General features: G+C 44.7%; 1 protein-coding gene across 10 annotated transcripts in view; it reads left to right on the top strand.

Moving 5' to 3' along the window:
• MAST3 (microtubule associated serine/threonine kinase 3) overlaps positions 1–21,274 on the top strand; it is a 107,729-nt gene that overhangs the window by 41,223 nt on the left and 45,232 nt on the right. For 4 of the 10 annotated variants that reach the window (XM_075611078.1, XM_075611075.1, XM_075611077.1 and 1 more), the window contains exon 1: positions 15,959–17,446. The exons of the other annotated variants lie outside the window; for them this stretch is intronic. In XM_075611078.1, the coding sequence (XP_075467193.1) occupies positions 17,364–17,446 (83 nt within the window). In that variant the 5' untranslated portion in view covers positions 15,959–17,363. Of the gene's footprint in view, positions 1–15,958; positions 17,447–21,274 lie in introns of those variants that run through there. 10 annotated transcript variants of the gene reach the window in all.

Raw genomic sequence — 21,274 nt, 5'->3', positions numbered from 1 at the left:
GTGTAAGCTCTCAGGAGCAGGGCCCTGATTACCTTCTGTATCTGTTACACTTGTCTGTCCTTATTTGTCTGTCATTCAGTTTATGTAATTCATGTCACTCTGTACCCCTATTGTACCACCCTGCAGAATATGCTGGCGCTTTACAAGTTAATAATAATAATACAGCCGGTCGTCGCTTATCCGACGTAATGTGTCCCGCAAACCGCAGTCGAATAACGGACCGTCGGATTGCGAGTCCATGTTAATCCGCGTCGGATAAGCGGTTCCGACGTCAGATAATGCGCCCAGTGGAATACATTATGCGGCATCGGATGAGGCATTCGACAGAAAGCGGGCTGTCGGATACCGAGGAACACCATATCTTTGCAAATACACATGTACTTCCACAACTGTCCACCCGGGGGACACAGTACCAACGAGAGAAGAGTAAAAACATTTGCAGTTTTGTTCAAATTTGGGCATCTTGGAGAAAAATCGCTAAAATAACAACAATCACCAACCTCCTCAATCTTTTTAAGCAGAATAGAATCACCCATAAAGTCGTCGTTTCAGCAAAACGCACTCGCAAGTTTCATACACACCCATACTGTACGCTGTGAGGCCGCAGCTCTGTGCCAATGAATCGGAATACAACATTCTCCATTGTTTTGAAAAAAGATTATGGGGAAATAATATGCTAAGGAACACTATAAATACGGCTGCCCACATATGTGCCACATTAGCAATTTTGCCACGGAAAAAAAAAGGCTACTCTTTTTCAAAATAAGACTTTCCAGCGAAATGGAAAAATGTCATGATGTACAGCGTCCGTGGTCAGGGCCCCCTGGGGAGACGCCCTTTACGACATACGCTGTACGCAAATACGGCACTAAAGGGGCAAAAATGCGTATTTGCATTGCTGCTCCCAGAATCCTTTGCACTCAAGCTCACAGGAAACTGCTCAGTGTTCAGGAAGTCGGTGTCTGTGAGATGGGTGGGGGCCTGGGTAACCTCATGTTGCAGGAGACAAACCACCTTTTTCCTGTCTTACCTCTCTTCATGTTGTATTTATAACCGCAAAGATCAAGCCTGGTTAACCCCTTTGCTGCCAGGCGGTTCTACGACGAATTGCAGATTCCTCTCACCTGCCCTTAGCAAGTGCAATGATCATTTATTTTTCAAATGGGTTTCCTGGTAGTGAACGTGGAAACATTTTTAAAGAATGTAACAATCTAACTATCTTCCTTATACAAATGTAACAGTGCTTAAAGCAGAAATCTTTCCTGACTGCTCGCTTTTATTTATTTATTTATATCCCCTATTTCTTTTAAGAAAACAGTCTAAGTGTACAAATAAATAAGTAGTGGTACTTTGGCGGTGGAAATAAAGAGTATCACACGTCAACTACTGTATAACAATGAATGACTCATCTTGACCCTTTCGATGCAAGACCAACAACCCACTGCAGAGCAAGGAGTGTATAGTGGTTACCTGTGTACAGTACATGTTGCAAAGTGGTACTGCAGATTTAGGATTAGAAACACAAATATAATATTATTATATAAATATAGTGTGTGTGTGCGTATATAAATATACACACGCACACACGTAATATATTTATACAATAATAATATCTATCTACTGTGTATTATTTATATATATATATATATATATATATATATATATATATATATATATATATATATATATATATACAGTGGTTGACAAATCACCAAAAAAATCTACTCGCCACACAAAAAAATCTACTCGCCACCTAGTACCAAACGTGTGCTGCTTGGGCCAATATTTACTCGCCCGGGGGTTAAATCCACTCGCCCGGGGCGAGCAAATGTATAGGTTTGTCGAACACTGTATATATATATATATATATATATATATATATATATATATATACACTGTGGATAGATACACACACATTTATAATTAGTACCAATATAACATTATTATACTATATATTTCTAATTATTTTTTTCTTGTATAAATAGCACTGACAGTGTATGCAGCGCTGTACGTAGAATGTTTGCATGCATGACTCCCTGCCCCGTAAAGTGTACAATCTGTGTTTTTGTTGCCTCAGGCACAGGGAGATGAAGTGACTTGCCCAAGGTAACAAGGAGCTGACACAGTTGTGTTGTTTTTACAGTCTGTGCCTTTACTCAGTGAGCCGTTCCATCATATATATATATATATATATATATATATATATATATATATATATATATATATATATATATATATATATATATATGTGTGTGTGTGTAATATATATATATATATATATATATATATATATATATATATATGTGTGTGTGTGTGTGTAATATATATATATATATATATATATATATATATATATATTATATAACAACTAAGTGCGCATATAAACACAATAAAACAATAAAATGTAACGATAGATGCTGCCACAGTGTTACACTATACACAGTAGTAATACAGTATATGGAAAAAGAAAGAATAAACACAGGCGCAAAAAATCACTATATATAATAAAAAGAGAGCATAATATAGATGGAAACAGTGTCCGATATCTTTGAGATGAAAACTCTGAAATGAATAAAGAGAAACAAAATATAGTGAAGTACGTTTTGTATTAGTATATTGCGCAAAAGTAGACAGCTACTTACAAAGTAGCCAAAAGTTTAGGCATGTAGGACACATAAGTTCCTCTCCTTCCTGCTGGTCTGTATGGTGGTCTTCTCCTCTCCACGTGGAACGCTGAGATTCTGCGACCGATCCGTCTGCAGCTGATTTCCAGTACTCCTGAGTTGCTCCTCCAGTCTCGCGAGATAGCGAGCGTGACGTCACTGGACTTGTATCCGTGCCGGAGCGACAGGCGATAATGTCCAGAGTATGAACTATATTATGACTGGAAATATGACGGTTCTGAAGATACGGGGAGCTTTGTAGATATAATCTTAAGCCTTTACCCTACGTGTTTCGTTCTATTTGTAGGACTTCATCTGGGGAATGAATCTGTGTGACCTGCTGGTACTTATATAGTTTAAAATGGTCTACCATAGGTTAATTAATTAACCAATGTCTATACACCTAGTAGACACACACATTCATTACTGAATAACAATTATACATAACAAACCCTTGTTTGATAATTATAAACATAAAAATAACAGTTTATATTAATTGTCTGTTATTTTATAGACATTGGTTAATTAATTAATTATATAAACTATATAAGTACCAGCAGGACACACAGATTCATTCCCCAGATGAAGTCCTACAAATAGGACGAAACGCGTAGGCAGATAGGACTGTGCTCCACACCATAATAGCCTCAGGACTGTGTTCTTTGTACATTTGGAACCATATCATCTACAATTGTGTCTCTCTTACAGGACTGACTCCATTCTTAACTATGTGTAGCATGTTTGGGGATTGTTATCCACACTACATCAATTCTGTGATATCCTATGTAGTGGTTTGACCTAATATTATGATTTTGGTCCTAGTTCTCTCTCCATTATTGCATTTTGGTGTTGTACTTTCAGCCATCTTCTTTCTGCTTGAGACTTTTTTTTCTGTCTGCTGTTTTTCCCAGAGATTGTGCTATTTTCTCTTGGGTTTTTTTTCAGCCTGGGATATCACCTGTCCATCTACCCGGTTGTTTATAGTGTCCTAGATTACTTTCATGCTAGTTAGCATATCGCTTTGGTTTACGCACAGGGGATCCATGCCATGTTTTAAAATTTTGTGCTATCTTTTATCGTGTTTTGTGACATTCAATAAATAAATTTGTACTTTTGATATTGCAGACTGTATACCCGAGTGCTACTTTTTGGGCTTCTTTTCTTTTTTGCTTACATATCTATTGGCCCATTAAGCACCACTGACATACTTATTTAGTATATATTGTTTTGTCAGTTTGTCGGTTGCCTTTATTGTGCAGTCTTGTGGATGCGGGGTCCCCTCTCTTCTTTAGCATATATATATATATATATATATACACTGTATATGTGTGTGATATATATATGTAACGCCTGTATGCCCGCAGACCTGGCCAGTCCCCAGTACTGAGGTGGGTAAGGGTATAACACGCACCCATAGCAGTGAGGGCGTGCCCGGAGTGTGGTAATGCGTTGCCGGGCCTGGTAAGAAAAGGGCTTGTCGAGGACTTTATAAGGACCCAAGAATCTTGGAGACAATTTCTGAGAAGGCGTTTTGAGCCTTATATTTTTAGAGGATAACCAAACACTGTCTCTGGGTTTAAACGATGGGCCTGCTTGACGTCGCCGATCTGCCTTTGTTTTTTGTCTTTGGACAGCAGTTTGTAAGGTTTTTAGAATTTTCTTCCAAGAGTCTTGGAGGGTGGAGACATGAGAATCAGCTGCAGGAACACCAGAGGGGAGGGAGGAGAGGGGAAGACTGCTAGGATGGAATCCAAAATTAAGAAGAAAGGCGACTCTTGTGTAGACTCGTTTTTTAAGGAGTTAATAGCAAACTCGGCCCAAGGTAATAGATCCACCCAGTTGTCTTGAGACTCGGAGACGAAACATTTGAGATACTGCTCGAGGGATTGATTCATTCTTTCCGTTTGACCGTTGGTCTGAGGGTGATAACCCGAGGAAAATAGAAGAGAAATCCCAAGTCTCTGGGAAAACGCACGCCAAAACTTAGAAATGAATTGAGATCCTCTGTCAGAAACAATTGAAATAGGTAATCTAAAAATTTCTTTAGAAAAAATGTCGGCCAGAGTAGCTGAATTAGGAAGACCCTTGAGGGGTACAAAGTGTGATTGCTTGGAAAATCTATCTACTACAACAAGGATAGTATTCATCCCTTTAGAATTAGGGAGTTCCACAATAAAGTCCATAGAGATATGTTTTCAAGGTTGCTCCGGAATGGGAAGGGGCATGAGGAGACCAGAGGGTTTGTGACGAGTGGACTTACTCTGGGCACAAGCACTGGTGAAGTTGAAAATTTCCTTGTTCATCTCAGGCCACCATAAGGTCCGTTTGATAAGATCTGCTGTCCTTTTGAAGCCTGGATGACCGGTCGATCTTGAAGAATGCCCCCAAAGTAGGATCTTGTGGCGAAAACGTGGAGCTGCGTACAGGCGTCCCTCTGACACCCTAAATCTCCTGGGGATGAACCTGGGCTTTGTTAATTTCATCCAAAACATCGAAATTATTGGCGGAAATAATACATTTGGCGGGAAGAATAGATTCAGTGGATTCGTTAGAGTCGTTCTCTGTAGCGAACTGGCGAGCGAGATCGTCCGCCTTAATATTTTTGGTGCTGGGAATATAAGAAATGGTATAGTTGAAACGAGAGAAGAACAATGCCCAGCGAGCCTGACGGGATCCTGAACGACGAGCCCCCTCAATATACAATAAGTTTTTGTGATCAGTGAGGATGGCAATAGGTTCCTTGGTACCTTCGAGAAGATGCCTCCATTCCTGGAGAGCCAATTTAATGGCCAGTAGCTCACGGTTCCCAACATCGTAATTTCTCTGAGAGAGTACTGCACCAGCCCCCACATCGGAGGCGTCAACTTCTAGCGTGAAGGGAAGAGAAGTATCAGGATGCCGTAGGATGGGTGCAGACACAAAGGCTTTCTTGAGGAATTTGAAGGCTTCTATGGCTTCGGGAGACCAAGTAGTAGGATCAGCACCCTTCTTGGTTAAGGCGGTAATAGGCAGAGCGATGGTAGAGAAATTACGGATGAACTTCCGGTAATAATTGGCAAAGCCAAGGAAGCGCTGCACGTCCTTGAGAGAATTCGGTAAGGGCCAGTCGAGTATAGATAGACTTCAATTTCTCAGGCTCCATAGTAAAGCCTTGGTTAGATATAATATAGCCTAGGAAGGCGGTGGACGTCTGATGGAACAGGCATTTCTCCATTTTTGCATAGAGGCGATTAGCACGAAGCCTAGAGAGTACCAGTTTGGTATGGTGAATGTGCTCCTCTAAGTTCTTAGAGAAAATGAGGATGTCGTCCAAATATACGATAACGTACGTCCCCAAAACGTCCCGAAAGATATCGTTCATGAACTCTTGGAAAACGGCAGGAGCATTGCACAGCCCAAAGGGCATCACTAAATACTCATAATGTCCTGAACGTGTGTTAAACGCGGTTTTCCATGCATCCCCGTCTCTTATTCGAATAAGATTATAGGCCCCTCTTAAATAGAGTTTGGAGAATATAGTTGCTCCTTGTAGACGGTCGAAGAGTTCAGAAATTAAAGGGAGAGGGTACCGTTTTTTTACTGTAATTTTGTTAAGCCCACGAAAGTCGATACAAGGTCTTAGGGAGCCATCCTTCTTCTTCACGAAGAAGAAGCCTGCCCCGGCGGGGGAGGTAGAGTTGCGGATGAATCCTTTCTCCAAATTCTCTTGGATGTAAGTCGTCATAGCTTCTGTCTCTGGCACCGACAGGGGATACGACTTAGATTTAGGGAGAATGGTTCCTGGAATTAAATCAATAGGACAATCGTAGGGACGATGGGGAGGTAATACCTCAGCTTGTACTTTGTTGAAAACATCTAAATACTCGTGATACACCGTCGGCAGAGCGGACAGGTTAGAGGAAGTGATGTCCAGGCCAGCGAGCACGGCAGCAGGAGGTGTAACCGACTTCTCTGAGGTGGTAGACCATTGGATGGGTAAGACATCGGTCCAATCTATACGTGGATTGTGAAGCTGCAGCCAAGGTAATCCTAGAATAACCTGTACAGTAGGGGAATGAAAGACATCAAAGACCATTACCTCTTTATGGCCATCCGCGGTGGTCAGGGTAAGTGGAATGGATTCCAAGATGATGAATACTGGTTGAAGCGGGCGTCCATCGATAGCCTTCAGGCCAATGGGTGATCTTTTCTTAACCAAAGGAATTCGGTTCTTGCAGGCGAAGGTATGATCAAGAAAGTTGCCACCAGACCCAGAGTCGATGAAGGCTTTCACTTCTATTTGAAGATCAGAACCCGCCAGCGTTACAGGGAGCATAAGTTTCTTAGGTAGTTCCTTAGGGGGAGAGGGCTAAGGAGAGATAGTACCCAGTAGAAGCCCCTCTACCTTTACTGGGCGTTCCCATTTCCCGGCTTCAGTTACGGAGCCGATGCTCAGGGGAACCGCAATAATAGCAGAGACCCTCCTCACGACGTCGTGCTCTCTCTGCAGCCCGAAGTTGTTGGCTACTGATCTGCATCGGTTCAGGAGCATCCAACGCAGGTAAGGGCAAAGGAGAAGGCCTGTGAGAAATAGACGGAGGGGGGAGAGAACGTGAACAGTGACGCTCGTGTCAACGTTCTTGGGTACGTTGATCCAAGCGGATGCTGAGTGCGATGTGTTCCTTAAGGGAAGAAGGCCGAGCGTGAGCTGCGAGGTCATCCTTTAGGGTGTCGGACAAACCATGCCAGTATGCTGCGGCAAGAGCCTCATCGTTCCATTGGGTCTCTGCGGCGATGGTGCGGAACTCTATCGCGTATCTTGCAGCTGACATCCGAACCTGCGTGATATGGAACAAAGAAAAAGCAGCAGTTTCCCTACGTGCTGGTGTGTCAAACACCTGTTGAAACTCATGCCTAAACTTGGGATAGTCTTGGGTTAACTCAGGTTGGTGTTCCCTGAGGGGAGAGGCCCAAGCGAGAGTGTCGCCAGTTAGTAAGGCGTAAATGTAGGCCACCTTGGTACGGCCAGTAAGGAAGAGGGAGGGGGACATTTCAAATTGAACCTCGTATTGGTTCAAGAATCCTCGGCAAGCTAGAGGGTCCCCATCGTACCGGTTGGGAGGTGGTATACGTGGTCCTGGATTGCTCGTAGCCACAGGAACAGAGGGTGATGGGGCAACTGGGGTTTCCCGGAGAGACAAGTTGGCAAGTTGTTGTGACACAGAGGTCAGTTGAATTCTGACAAATTGCAACTGTTCCACGGAAACACCTTGGCCCACCTCAGGGGGATCTGCGTTTGTTGGGCTCTGCATAATGTAACGCATGTATGCCCGCAGACCTGGCCAGTCCCCAGTACTGAGGTGGGTAAGGGTATAACACGCACCCACAGCAGTGAGGGCATGCCCGGAGTGTGGTAATGCGTTGCCGGGCCTGGTAAGAAAAGGGTTAACGTATACTTGCAAAGTCCGGGGTGCCAGAGATCGGATAGTAATGTCCGTGTGCCAAAGTTCAAGGATCGGAGAGAGCAGCGTAGTGGTGTCCGTAAGCCAAAGTTCAGGGGTTGGAGAAAGCAGCGTAGTGAAGTCCGTAAGCCAAGGTTCAAGGGCAGGAGTAAGCAGAGTAGTCAATCCAAAGCAGGGAGTTCAAGCGAGGGGAATCCAAACAGAGGCAGGGACAGGAACCAGCGCTGAAACAAACAAGGGAGCTAGGCATAGACACTGCACACACAGGGGTCACAGGAAAGCTATGCAGAGCAATGAGCAAGAGGACAGATAGGGGGTTATAAAAGGAAGGAGAACCAATGGGGGAGAGAGGAGGAGCAGAGGGTTGAGTGAGAGTTTGCAGGGATAGGTCTGAGAGAGCAGGGGAGGAGACAGGGGAATAATTAAGGGATATGGCTTGTAAGCCACAGGGGGCGGAGCTAGATGGCAGATAACTGGAGCGTGTGCGCGCGCCCTCTGTAAGGGTATTATGCGCGTGCACCGCGCGTGTCACAGAACGTGAGGGAGGAAGCCCCGCGGGGGCGATCGGCAACGGGGGCGAGAGAGACGGAGAGGCGAAGGAACAAGGTAATATGGAGGCTGGGGGAATAGAGGCACGCAGGGGGCCGCGGGGGCCGCGGAGGGGTACCAGCGAACGCGCACGCACATTGCGGAGAACGCGCAGGTGACCCGAACGCGCGGCTGGGCATGCTAGAGGCAGTGGAAACGGAGGTGACGGGGACACGCTGGGAAGCGCGAGTCCCCCGATCCGTCACAATATATATATATATATCCACTTTTGAATAATCTTTCTCATTGCAGAATGATGGACTTTAAATTGTTTGGAAATGGCCATATAACCCTTCCCAGATTGATGGGCAGCAACAATTGCTTCTCGAAGATCATTGCTGATGTCTTTCCTCCTTGGCATTGTGTTAACACACACACCTGAATGATCCAGACCAGCAAACTGCTGTAACTTCGGTTTTTATAGGGGTGGTCACACTTGCTGATGATCAATTAAATCAAGGGCATTTGATTAGCAGAACCTGTCTGCTACTTAGCATCTTAATTCCTATGGAAGCAGTAAGGCTGTACTTAGTTTTTCACACACGGCTTCTCCATTTTGGTTTTATTTTTGTTAAATAAATCATGACACGGTGAAATATGTCATGTGTTGTTGTTCATCTGAGGTTGTATTTACCTAATTTTAAGACCTGCTAAGGAACAGATGATTGTTATTATGTCCTGATATGTAAAACCATGGAATTCAAAGAGGGTGTACTTTCTTTTTCACACCACTGTATATATATCGTAGTGTTTTATGGTCAGGGGGACCCTTAGCACGATGGCCTCTACTCTTATGGAAAACCCTCCCAATTCAATACAATATAGATATACAGCAGGGCCCCGCTTCTCGGCGCTTCGCTTTTAGGCGTTCCGCCTATACGGCGGCGCCGAGAAGGGGGCCGCCATCTTTGATTTTCTGTCGCACATGCGCAGAATGGGCGGTTGCGCCCGGCGCGCATGCGCAGACCGGTGTCTACGCACGCAGACCATAGGCCGCGCATGCGCAGAACGGCAAAAACGCCATTCTGTGCATGCACAAAACTGAAAATCGCCGGATCCACTTTCCGGCGATTTTCACTATACGGCGGGCCCCTGGAACGGAACCCGCCGTATAACCGGGGCCTTACTGTATTACACAGTAAATGATGACGCTGCGCTGTTGCCCCTTCTACAGTATCCAATGTAGCAGCCAAATAGGCCAATGTTAATGCTGGCATGGCGTCAGCGTCTTTTCTTAAGATGCAGTGTAGTCTGTTAAGCATGGAATATTTGTGAGATGTATGTGTACGTTCACCAACTGTGGCAGATTCCCATTTAGGCCCGGGCTTAGGGCGGCAAAATTTTGGGGCGGCAAAAATTTCTGCCCCCATATGCATTTGCCGCGCTCTCTGACCTATCTGCCCTAATGGGAATGCAGTTACATATGTCCTGCTGCCTCCTTGGTGCCGCCCTCCATCTCCTTTGGAATCCCAGCGTCAAATGACACCACAGATGCCCCAACGTGACGTCACACGGCGTCTCTTTGTCATGGCCCATTGCCATGGCAACAAGGCGTCATTTGACGCCGCGCAGCCATGTTCACTGCAGTTGGAGGGGGAGTTGCAGCAGGATTCCGGGAGACGCCACCGCAGCACGTAGCCAAGTAAGGGATTTTTCTTTCTCCGGTTTGGCCATCAGTTGAAGGTGTCAACCGTGGGAGGGAGAGAGCGGAAGAGTCTAATAAGATGAGGTGAGGTGAGGGGGGGGGAGAGAAATACATGGAGGGAGTGTGAGAAAGGGGGAAGGAAACAGAGGGGGTGAGAGAGCGAGGAGGTGAGAAAGGAGGGGGCCTTGCAAGGCCTCCGGCAAGTGGGGGGTCCGACGTCAGGGGGCGGGGAGGGCCCAGTGGAATTTCTAGTCCTGGGCCCCGGGAATTCTGTCAGCCGCCCTGAATGTAAAAACATGGGTGGGTGACCGTTGGACAACATGGACAAGACAAAAATAGGGGGGTTTAGTGCCGGAGTCCCTCAGCTCACATCCTGCTACAGCAACAAAATATATATAATTATTTGGTCAGATTGAAGCTTTAACCCTTTGTGTGCCTCTTGACATTGCTACCACGTCATGCGGTCAGACGGTCCACGGAACCCATGATATAGTAGCTACGTCACATGCTATGCTCCGGTTTTCTAGAGCAGATCGCGTTCTGACCTCCTCTGGAGAGCGTATTGCGATCTGTCCGGCTGAGGGACGGTAGAGGGGGGACGCCCTCCGGTTCGGATCCCTGTCGTCGGTGACGCCACGATCACATGATCACTCCCGGGAAGCGCTCACGGGAACGCGTTGCTGCCCCCTCGGGCACGCAAAGGGTTAAATTCCCGCGGAGCATTGTAATGCTTTGACCTTCTGGTAAATGCCCCCATCATCGAGTGCCCGAGCGCAGCATCACGGAAAAATAAAACACGTGTTGTCTGGAAATCCTTTTCCCTGGAAAAACATAGCCACCTACATACGCAGTGTAGATGTGTTTAAAGGGGCAGTCCCCCCTAGGGCTACATTGAGCCCATGGTAGGTTCTAAAAAGGCTGTCTGCGCGTCATTTTAAAAATGTTTTAATATATGCAGCCTTTGATTACCTTTATTGAAAACTTATTACCTAAGCTGCCGATCAATTAGTTCACCCGTAATCGACCTGCAAAGATCCTGCTTACCAGGGTTGACTAAATGGCCGCCTTTCAGTTTCAATCAATCCTTCAGTCAGTGTAACTCAGCAGCTACAATGTGTTCTTATATTACTACGGTAACATTATCTACTGTTACAGTTTGCAGCTCAAACTGCTGGGAATATTGGCAACCAATTATCACAAACAGGAAAGTGTTGCAAAGGTCTTGCACTGCTGGGGAGGTGGGTTAAAAACTAAAATAGAAATTAAAGGATAGCCGGTATATTTAAAGATTAAGAGTTGAATTAAAAAAAGGCAGTTAGTATTATCTAATACCACAGAACTGAGTTATAAAAAAAAACACGTGGTATATTGCATGGATTGCTCTTTTAAAGGAGCCTAAAAAGTATTTTTTACTGCTAACATCTCTCTACTGTAGTTATCACATTCTTTGGGATGAGGGAGGGAGCGGGTGTGGGGGGGGGGAGGATGGTTCAATCTTTATCTAATGTATTTTGGTGGTAAGAATTGTCAGTCCTCAAATCTATAATAACAGCAGTCCACTCTGATCACAGTTTTTTATATATACACAGTACCTTCTTGCCCTTTCCTACTATTTTTAGTTTTAAAATCTGATGCTTCGTTCTGGAGATAAATGTGTTTGAAATATTAAGGAGTAAAATCTATATAGTCTGAAGCGGACGGTCGAGCTGTTTTCGGCCTAAACGCCCTATTGAAGTCTACAGCCGCTTCGTGATATATATTCAGGGGTGCAATCTTTCCCTGCGGTGCCACCCCTGCCTGCTTCCCTCCCTGCTCTTTCCCCGCCCTCCCTTACCTTGTCTCTGGCTCTCGGCATCATTTGACGCCGTGTTGCCATGGCGATGCGTCGCCGAAGGTAAGGGAAGTTGCAAAGGCCTCGCGCAATCCCCCAGCATTCATTTAAATGCCTTGGGGGAAGAGCGCGGGGCCGCTGCAACCGCCGCGCCCCCCCTGAAAAATCTTGCGCCCCCCAGGTTGCGCACCCCTTCTATATAGCATTTACCCTGTGCCCGGGGGGTTAAAATGGAGCTCTCCCCAGATCCTAGTGCAGTCTAAAGGTTACCATGATAACCACAGTGGATAGAGATGAAGAAAATCAGGATTTTTAAGACTACAAATACTTTTTTTTATTTTATTTTTTTAAAGGACATACTCGGAGGACAAGATACAGTTCTAACATTATAATAGAAACTTTAATAGCAGGGGTGAACAACTCCGATCTTCAAGGGCCACCAACAGGTCAGGTTTTAAGGATATCTCTGCTTCAGCACAGGTGACTGATAGATATCCTTAAAACCTGACCTGTTGATGGCAGGGGCGAATAGGAAGCAGCTTTATCATCCGTCGTAGCTTCCTATTGGCTCTTGTGATGCCATGTCATGTGCCATGGCTTCCTATTGGCCCCTGTGACGCTGTCATGCGTTGAGGCTTGCTATTGGCTCATGTGACGCGTGAGATTTAAATACCAGGCAGTATTGGTGCTACTTTTACCAGTAAGTATCTCGGGGGGAACAGGGGACCCCAGAGCTAAAAATAGAGCATTTCTGCTCTCTGAAGCGGTCACGTGATCGCTCTGTCACTGATGACAGAACAGAAGGGGAGTAGTCACCCCTCTTCCGTCCTCCATCATTGCAGATCGCGTCCTGATCTCCATAGTAGCGCCGAACGCGATTTCCCCAAAGACAATCAGTTTTTTCTTTTCTTTACGTAGCTATTACGTCATGGTTCACCCAGGGCGCTAGAACCCATGATGTAGTAACTACGTCTTGTGGCACAAAAGGGTTAGGTCAAATTTAGGCGGTAGGATACCTTTCCAACCTCTAACATTTCCACGGTAAACAAAAACTTGGGTGTTTTTTTTTTACAATCTTTATCTCATATCTTTTGGTGATCAGACTATTTGTCAGATCCAAACCGCAGGTAAATTCTTTTTGTTGTCTTTTTTGTTTGCAAAGCAATTATGAAGCCATCATTAGTCAAGCAAATAAACATCTGTAGCTGATCTGCTTAAATTCAGTTTTTCTGGGAGAAAAGCAAAACACATTCATTTTAAAAAACATAAAAAATATTTCCAAACAATTTGTATTTGTTTTTCAGTTATATTCAGGGTGGGTAAAGAACAAACAAAAGGAACGGTTTGAAGGACAATAGAACCAACATAATTAAATCAACAATACAGTACAGAAATAATAATAACAGTAGAAATAATATTTAACAGTACTAATAAAGTATGGAGGATAGAGGGAGGTAAGAGACAATAGTGGTAGTAATCCTAGTAATTTTTCGGCATAAATTTTTTACATTTGTATATCTTGTATCGTCGATATATCTTCTGGAAAGGCCCTTATCCAGGGATTCCAGATCTTTTCAATTTTTTTCGTAGTGTTGTTCATAAATGCCGCGAGTTTCTCCAGTCCTAGAATGTGCCGAACTTTTTCCTGAAAAATCTAATAAGAAGGTATATATAGTCTGCTTCCATTGAAGTGCTAATGTACATCTTGCTGCCAAACACATTCATTTTTAACAGAGCGCGGGGAAATAAAACTTTACAAGTAAAAAAAAAAGTCAAAGTCAAAAGTTACTTTAGCTCAGGGGCGGCCAACTCCAGTCCTCAAGGGCCACCAACAGGTCAGGTTTTCAGGATATCCCTACTTCAGCACAGGTGATTGAGCCACTTGTGCTGAAGCAGGGATATCCTGAAACAATGGACCTGTTGGGGGCCAACTCCTGCTTGAGGACTGGAGTTGGCCACCGTGTTTTAACTATGTAATCTTTCCAAGAAGCCGATTACACTGAGTTGTGTTAAAAAAAAAATTGCTTTATTAGCTACTAGCAAACCTGTCTCTGCAAGTGCTTTCTGTCCTGTTTAACCCCTTGGAGGCCAAGGCTTATTTTGAACCTGGCTCATTGTAACTGCATGGCATTTCTAGCTGTGAGACTTGATTGATTATGATGGATGAGTATTCTTTAATGCGATCCACAGAAGTAGATCAAATTAAGTGTTATTATGGAGCCGCCGCCCTGTAAGTTAAAGTCTGCTCCCTTAGGGCGTTGTTACTGTACTCATTGGAACGCAGGTTCCACTAGCGTTACATTAAACCAGTGGTGCGCAAACTGGGGGGCGCGCCAGTTTGGGATTTTCTAAGGGGGGCGCGCGGTTGCAGAGCCCCCGCGCTTTTCCCGCGGGCATGTAAATTAAATGCCAAAGGAGGCACAAGGCCTCTGCAACGTCACTGACCTGCTCTCAGCCAGCTCTTCCCTGACGCGTCGCCATGACAGCGCGGCGTCAAATGGCGACGCGTCACATGACGTTGTAACGTCATATGATGCGTGAAGCCCGAAAGCAGGTAAGGAGGGGGAGGGGCGTAGGCAAGGGGGGGGCGCGAACTTAAAAGTTTGCGCACCTTTGCATTAAAGCACGGGTGGCCAACTCCAGTCCTCAAGAGCTACCAACAGGTCAGGTTTTCAGGATATCCCTGCTACAGCACAGGTGGTGCAGTCTTTGATTGGACCACCTCTGTTGAAGCAGGGATATCCTGAAAACCTGACCTGTTGGTATCTCTTGAGGACTGGGGTTGGCTACCCTTGCGTTAAACAGAATGAGAGCCCCTGAATGTATGTATGTTAATGGGTAATTTACCCTTTCAGTGCTGGGTACAGTTTAATAACACTTTGGTGCAGGACAGGGTTAAAGATAAGGAGTATAAGTGCATTTAGAAAACTAGTGGCACTGCGGTCGATTGCCAGAAATTCTAAACCTGGTAAACATTTCTAGAAATTGTTATTAGTGCTTTGCAAACAGAAAGCAAAAGAGCCTTAATAAAATAAATCCGAGTAGTGGTACTTTACAACCCCTAACAGTATTACATTTAAATCATTAATGACCACGGACTGATAACCCTGTAAGTATAATAGGAGTGTAATAGGGCTAAAGTTATAATAATTATAAAAGTAGTAGGGGGAGGTTAAAGGGACATCGCACCCCCATCAATAAAAGGTTTAACAAATAAGGTGTTAAGATCTCTCGGAGTACTTTGCATTGCACATTTATTCAGCACGAGGTTAATAGATCCCTCTCTACGCATGGCAACCCCCTGCAGCACTGAAGGGGTTACTATATTCATCTCCCTGCATTGCACCCCCATCCAGCACTAAAGGGGTTAATATAGCCATCTCCCTGTATTGCACCCCCATCCAGCGCTAAAGGGGTTAATATAACCATCTCCCTGCATTGCACCCCCATCCAGCACTAAAGGAGTTAATATAGCCATCTCCCTGTATTGCACCCCCATCCAGCGCTAAAGGGGTTAATATAGCCATCTCCCTGTATTGCACCCCCATCCAGCGCTAAAGGGGTTAATATATCCATCTCCATGCATTGCACCGCCATCCAGCACTAAAGAGGTTAATATCGCAATCTCCAGACAGTGTAACCCCATTCAGCACCCAAGGGTACAATATATCCAGCGCCATGCATTACACTCCTCTCCAGAAGGGGTTAATATAGCTATCTCTATACAATGACACCCCTATCTAGCACTGAAGGGTTTAGCCGTCGAGGGCCCGCCCCCTCGGTCACGTCACTACCCCAGCTTCCTGCCGTTGCAACCCCTGGTTGTTGGCCGGCTGGGAGTTCCGTGTCCTGGGGGGTGGGGAATACCGCAGGAGCAGCAGTAAGTAGTGCAGGACTCTGGGGGCACATGCACAGGACAGGAGGTAAGCTGCGGGCAATGGATGCTGAGCCCAGGCGGCGCGAGACCAGGGACCCGGGGGCGCGAGACCCAAGCGCGCGCTGACTCTACGAAGAGATTGAGCTGCTGCGCACACGGAGCTAATGCAAATGTACAGTTACTGCAAGGACTGGGACAGCTAGAGACAGAGCCACTGCAAGTACACAAAGCTAATGCGAATATAGAGCTGCTGCAGGCACCGCGTTTTGGAATTGGGAAGCTGCAGACAACTACAGCAAAGGCACAAAGCTAAGTGCAAACCTAGCGCTCCTGTAAGTGCTGGGGGTAGATGCAAGAGCTGGAACTACTGCTGTGACAAACCCTGAGTTGAAGCCTTTGCATCCAAACTTATGCCTGCAAGATCCAGTGTGGCTGATTGTATAAGCTCTGATACAGCGGACTTCTGATGTGAAATCTTGTGCCTCTGCTGCATCTACATCCTTTGTTGTGGGATACTGAGCTTATGCTGCTTTTTAGATCTATTCATGCATCTAGATACTTTTTGTTGCTGTGATTTTTTTTTGGTGGTGTTGCTGTTGTGAAATCCAGGACTTCTGCTTCTCTTCAGTGGCTTGTTGCTTTTTAGATCTGCTGCATCGAGATCCTTTTTTGTTGTGAGATCCAGTAGCTTATGCTACTTCTGAACCCTGTGTTGAGAACTAGAACTGTCTGCAATTTCTACATTCTCTGCTGCGACTAGATCTGGAGTTGCTGTGCTTGCGGCCCTGTTAGACCCAGTGGTGCGGCTGTTCTGAGCTCTACATCTAGATGTTGTGTTGCTAGAACATTGTAAAGTTCCTGTCGTATTTATCCACCCTTTTGTTTGGTACCAAGCAGACAGTTAAAGGGTTATGGGGACGACCTTTAAAAGAGGTGGTGGGGGAAATAAACACACACCAAGAAACTCCTAATAGAAATTTGAGGATTCTGGACCCAAACAAGGAATTTAATCGTGGTATTTTGATTTCGGTGAGGGAATCGTTGTGGTTTTCAACATTGGACTGAAGGATGCTCCACTGGAATTTATCTGGAATGGCAAACATATTTTAACTGGATAAATCAGATTCCGGAAAGCTAAACCCCATTATGCGGTTTAGGATGCAGGAATGAGGAACAACCCCCAATGAGTGGATTTGGGGTCGGAATTAAAGACCATAAAATGGAATATCTCGTCCTCTGAAGATGTTGCCCTCTGCACATGGGAGACATGGTCGGACTCCACCAGTGACACGTGATACCGTCACAAAGTGGGTGTAGGATGTCGGATCCCAGTTACTGGACAGCGTTCCCTGGTTACAAGGCCCACCTGGTGAAAGGAGCCTTATTACAGCGATCCAAAAGGTAACTCGGTCGTGGCGACAGTGTGGTACTTTGCCAATCCCACACTTTCCAAGTGAGGGGATCGGCTTTCCATTAACCAATCTAGTTTGCTTCTTATAGCAGCATTAAGCCACAGGGGATGTATAACCCTTTCTCTGGCGCTTGCAACGCATTGTATATACCAGTGTGTTTGTATTGAGACTGTTGGTGTATGGACCGTGTGTTTTTTGTGCATTTCTGCAGTGGTTAAAGAGCATCGGGTGCTGGCATTGGGAATCAACAGCTATATATGGTGTGGCACCATTAGCCCTTTCTGTGCCATAGAACTGCAACACAATGTGTTGCAGGCCCCATGTGGCAGTAAAGTGGTTAATGGTGTTCCACTGTTCAGCTGTCCTGGTGGCATACCTGGCACGCCGGAGCCACTTGGATCTAACGGAGCGGTTGCCCCAATTGAAATCAAAGTTTCTGCTGGCCAAGGATGGGGACGGGACGATCCTTACCGGTAGAGCTGTCGTGAAGTTTCACCCAACTCTGAATCCATTTTTGGCAAGCTTTACAGGGCTAAAATAGTTTGTGAAATGAAGTCTTGGGTGGTGCAGGAATTGGTGAAATTTCCCAAGGCTGAACATTCCAGAATCTCGCGAAATCTTGCGAAATCCAGGACTGATTTCTCAAATGTCTTAGCCCCGTAAGGGCTGGCGAAATATTTCCTGTCGTAAAACGGAAGATTGCAGACACGAGTGTGACATTTTCACATTTTTTTAGGTGCCGGTATGCCCCCATTTCAGGAATTAAATATGGCCGTCATCTCGTGGGTCCAGTGGGCCAATGGGAAGCTGCCACTTCCTATTAGTCGTTTAAATACCTACATTTTGGCTGCTTTAACCCTTTGAGTGCAGGAACCTGAGTGCCACCAATCTTTTGACACTCAACCACGTGATCGCTTGGGGTATCGATCACGTCTTTGCAGGCAGGGCATGAGGTTCCCTTTGGGCCCTATCTCTCCCTAGAAATCGAGCTTGTCTAACATGACGTACCTGAACGGTATAGGGCCCCTAGAGTGTCGTCCCTTATGACGTGCAGGGTACGTTTTGGGTCACTCAAAAGTTAAACCCAGTTGCTACTCCATTTTTAATTGAACTTTGGCTATTGACCAGACCTCTGTTCTCTGCTGGCTATTGTTGACCTGTAGTTGGACATCTGGCTCGTGGTCTGCAATGTATTGTGCAGCTAAAGGATGAAATTGGATTAACAAACAAAGGAAATCAAGTGAAGTACGTGAAAATACTTCAAAGCCGTTGGTTAATTTGGAAACATTAAGAGTATAAAGATCTATTTAAAAAAAATACTTCTTGTCTAGTAGTAGTAGTATTTTTTTATTTGTGTTTTTGTAAGGAAAATTCTGTCTGAATCCTAAATAAATATTAATTTTTAGCTAAACTGCAATTAATAATTTGACTTTGAATAAAGAAATGTGGTCGTTAAGGGCCCATAACTGAATTCCCTCACAGATATTAGTATCTATATAAGAATATTAGGCACTGGGCCTTGAAGCTTTCCTGAAATTCAGGCACGGCACCTAGTTTTTAATGCCATTTTTGGGGTAGTCTGTGCCTTCTTACTGTAATATGGGGCCAGTAACAAGTGTGGAATGTTAGAACTAAAGACAATTGTTGCATTTGACCATTCTGTGTACATTGAGAGAGCTTCCAGGGGCTAAACTGTTACGTCAATCTGCTGAATATCTCTCCGCAGAGGTCATTGTGCCGAGAGAGTTATTTACATTGTTTCGGCACCACATTTATTATTTGTATAGCACAATATGATATTCCCATGTGTCTACCATCTGTGTCTTATTAATGGTGCAGTTCCTAGTAGGCCAAAAACTTTGTTTTAAAGCAGTCTCTGTAATAGTCTTCCTTTTTAGAAATCTTTTTAGCCTCCCTTTAAAATAAAGATGTAATTCGCTGCCTGTGTGAAAACAATTGTCACAATTTTCTTTTGGGACATGTCATTCTAACCTTTGTTCTCCTAGTTTATCTCTTTAAACTAATTTTGCTGCCAGACTAAGGGAAATGTCTGCATCAACCATTTATCTGCATATATAGCAGTCTTATAGACAGAGATTAGGTAAATATAGCAAAAGAAAACCGCCCAGAGTATTTGGTTACTGTAGTTATATAGTATACTATATAGCTATTAAAAGTTTAAAAATATTTAATTTCAACGGTCTCAAACATTAATTTAATATATTGAGCACGCAGCTGCCATCACTGTGGTCCTAGCAGGGACTGACCCTTTAATAAGTCTTTTGAGTGCCATATAATGTGCCCTGCGCTTCAGAAGGGCTAGCACTGTAGGGACCCAGAGAAGTAAATGGCACATCGTGCTGGTTTTCTAGTGGGGGATGGGGGGGGAAGTCATGTTTTAAACGTAATTTGAACATGTCCTGGGGGGCCTGCTTGCGACAGGTCTTCCAGCACTCAAAAAGTTAAAGGAGAAGTTCCTCCTGTATGTTAAATACAGGGGCTGATGTCGCCTCCTAGTTCTTTCCCCTGCTCATTGATTTTGGAGCTGTGAATTTTATTGCTAAAAAAAATCCAGATGATGATAATTCCTTTTCACTTTGTGATATAAGTAGATTTAAAAGTGTCTTATCAGAGAAGCTCAGGATCAGACCGTTTTTGCTAAGGCCCTTTTTGATGTCCTGTATGGCAAACCACGCTCTGTGCCACATGTTGAGGGGGGAGCAAGTGAGCAGAGGTTGCCATATATACTGCAGGCCTCAGGCCTTTCTAAATCCTATATGAAAATCAAATAAAACCGCAACAGAAAAAAGAGGGTTCATCGAAAAGCTGAACTCACATTTGAGAATAAATGTAACTATTAAAAATGTAATATGTATTAAAAAAACAAACAATACAAAAAAATTAGAATGAACTAGCACTCCCACTCTCTACTATAATTCAGATGGAGGTGCTACCTACGATCCTGCATATATACCGCTAGATACATATATACTACTGAAAAAAACCATCCTAGATCAGCACTCCAAAAGTAAATCACAGAAAATACAAGCGTTTTTCCTTTTTGGTCTCACCAAGTATCTTCTTTAATGTATCAAAAAAAGCCGCGATACAGAAAAAAGAATCGGCACACGCAGGGAAAGGAGCAGTCTGCAGACACGCACTTTTACACTATATGTGCACAATATAGCAACGTTTCAAGGCCTCCGTGGCCCCTTCGTCAATCATGTTGTTTGATTTACTTTTTGATTGCTCGCCAGGGTTGCCACCTTCTATTGAAGGCTGACCCGGGGACTTTTTGCAATGACATTTTGTTTATATATTTGCTTCTCTGGTGGCGGCATCTCCCGGTACCTCCTCCTGCAAGGTCCAGTCAGCAGGACTCCGCGATGTCAAATGGCACTCGTTGCCATGTCAACTTGACGTCGTGGCGCCATGCGGTGTAAAGTTGCCACAACGGAGGGGGTGTCTTATGGCGCCGAGGTGTTAAGGGGTCGCCCGTTGTCACGACGACGCGACACTGCGTGACGCCACGTAGTGTCCCGTTGTCATGACAACGCGGCACCATTTGATGTCACAGAGCTATGTTTATGGGATTTGCAGGGGGAGGTGCCACCCGGAGATTTTTCAGCTAAACCTGTAGCCAGGAGATATGTGGCCCGAAACCCGTAGTCTACGGGTCAGACCGGAGTGGTGGCAACCCATCCAGTATGTTGTTTTGTTTGTTTATTTTGTAAAGGTAAAGTGTGTTGGAATTATATAGACATTGGTTAAAGCGGCTATAAAAAAAAAGTCTGTTTCTAAACCTGTTAAATAACTA

This window comes from Ascaphus truei, chromosome 8, assembly GCF_040206685.1.
Source record: "Ascaphus truei isolate aAscTru1 chromosome 8, aAscTru1.hap1, whole genome shotgun sequence".
Classification (NCBI taxonomy): Eukaryota; Metazoa; Chordata; class Amphibia; order Anura; family Ascaphidae; genus Ascaphus; species Ascaphus truei.
This window is presented reverse-complemented; position numbering and strand designations above follow the sequence as displayed.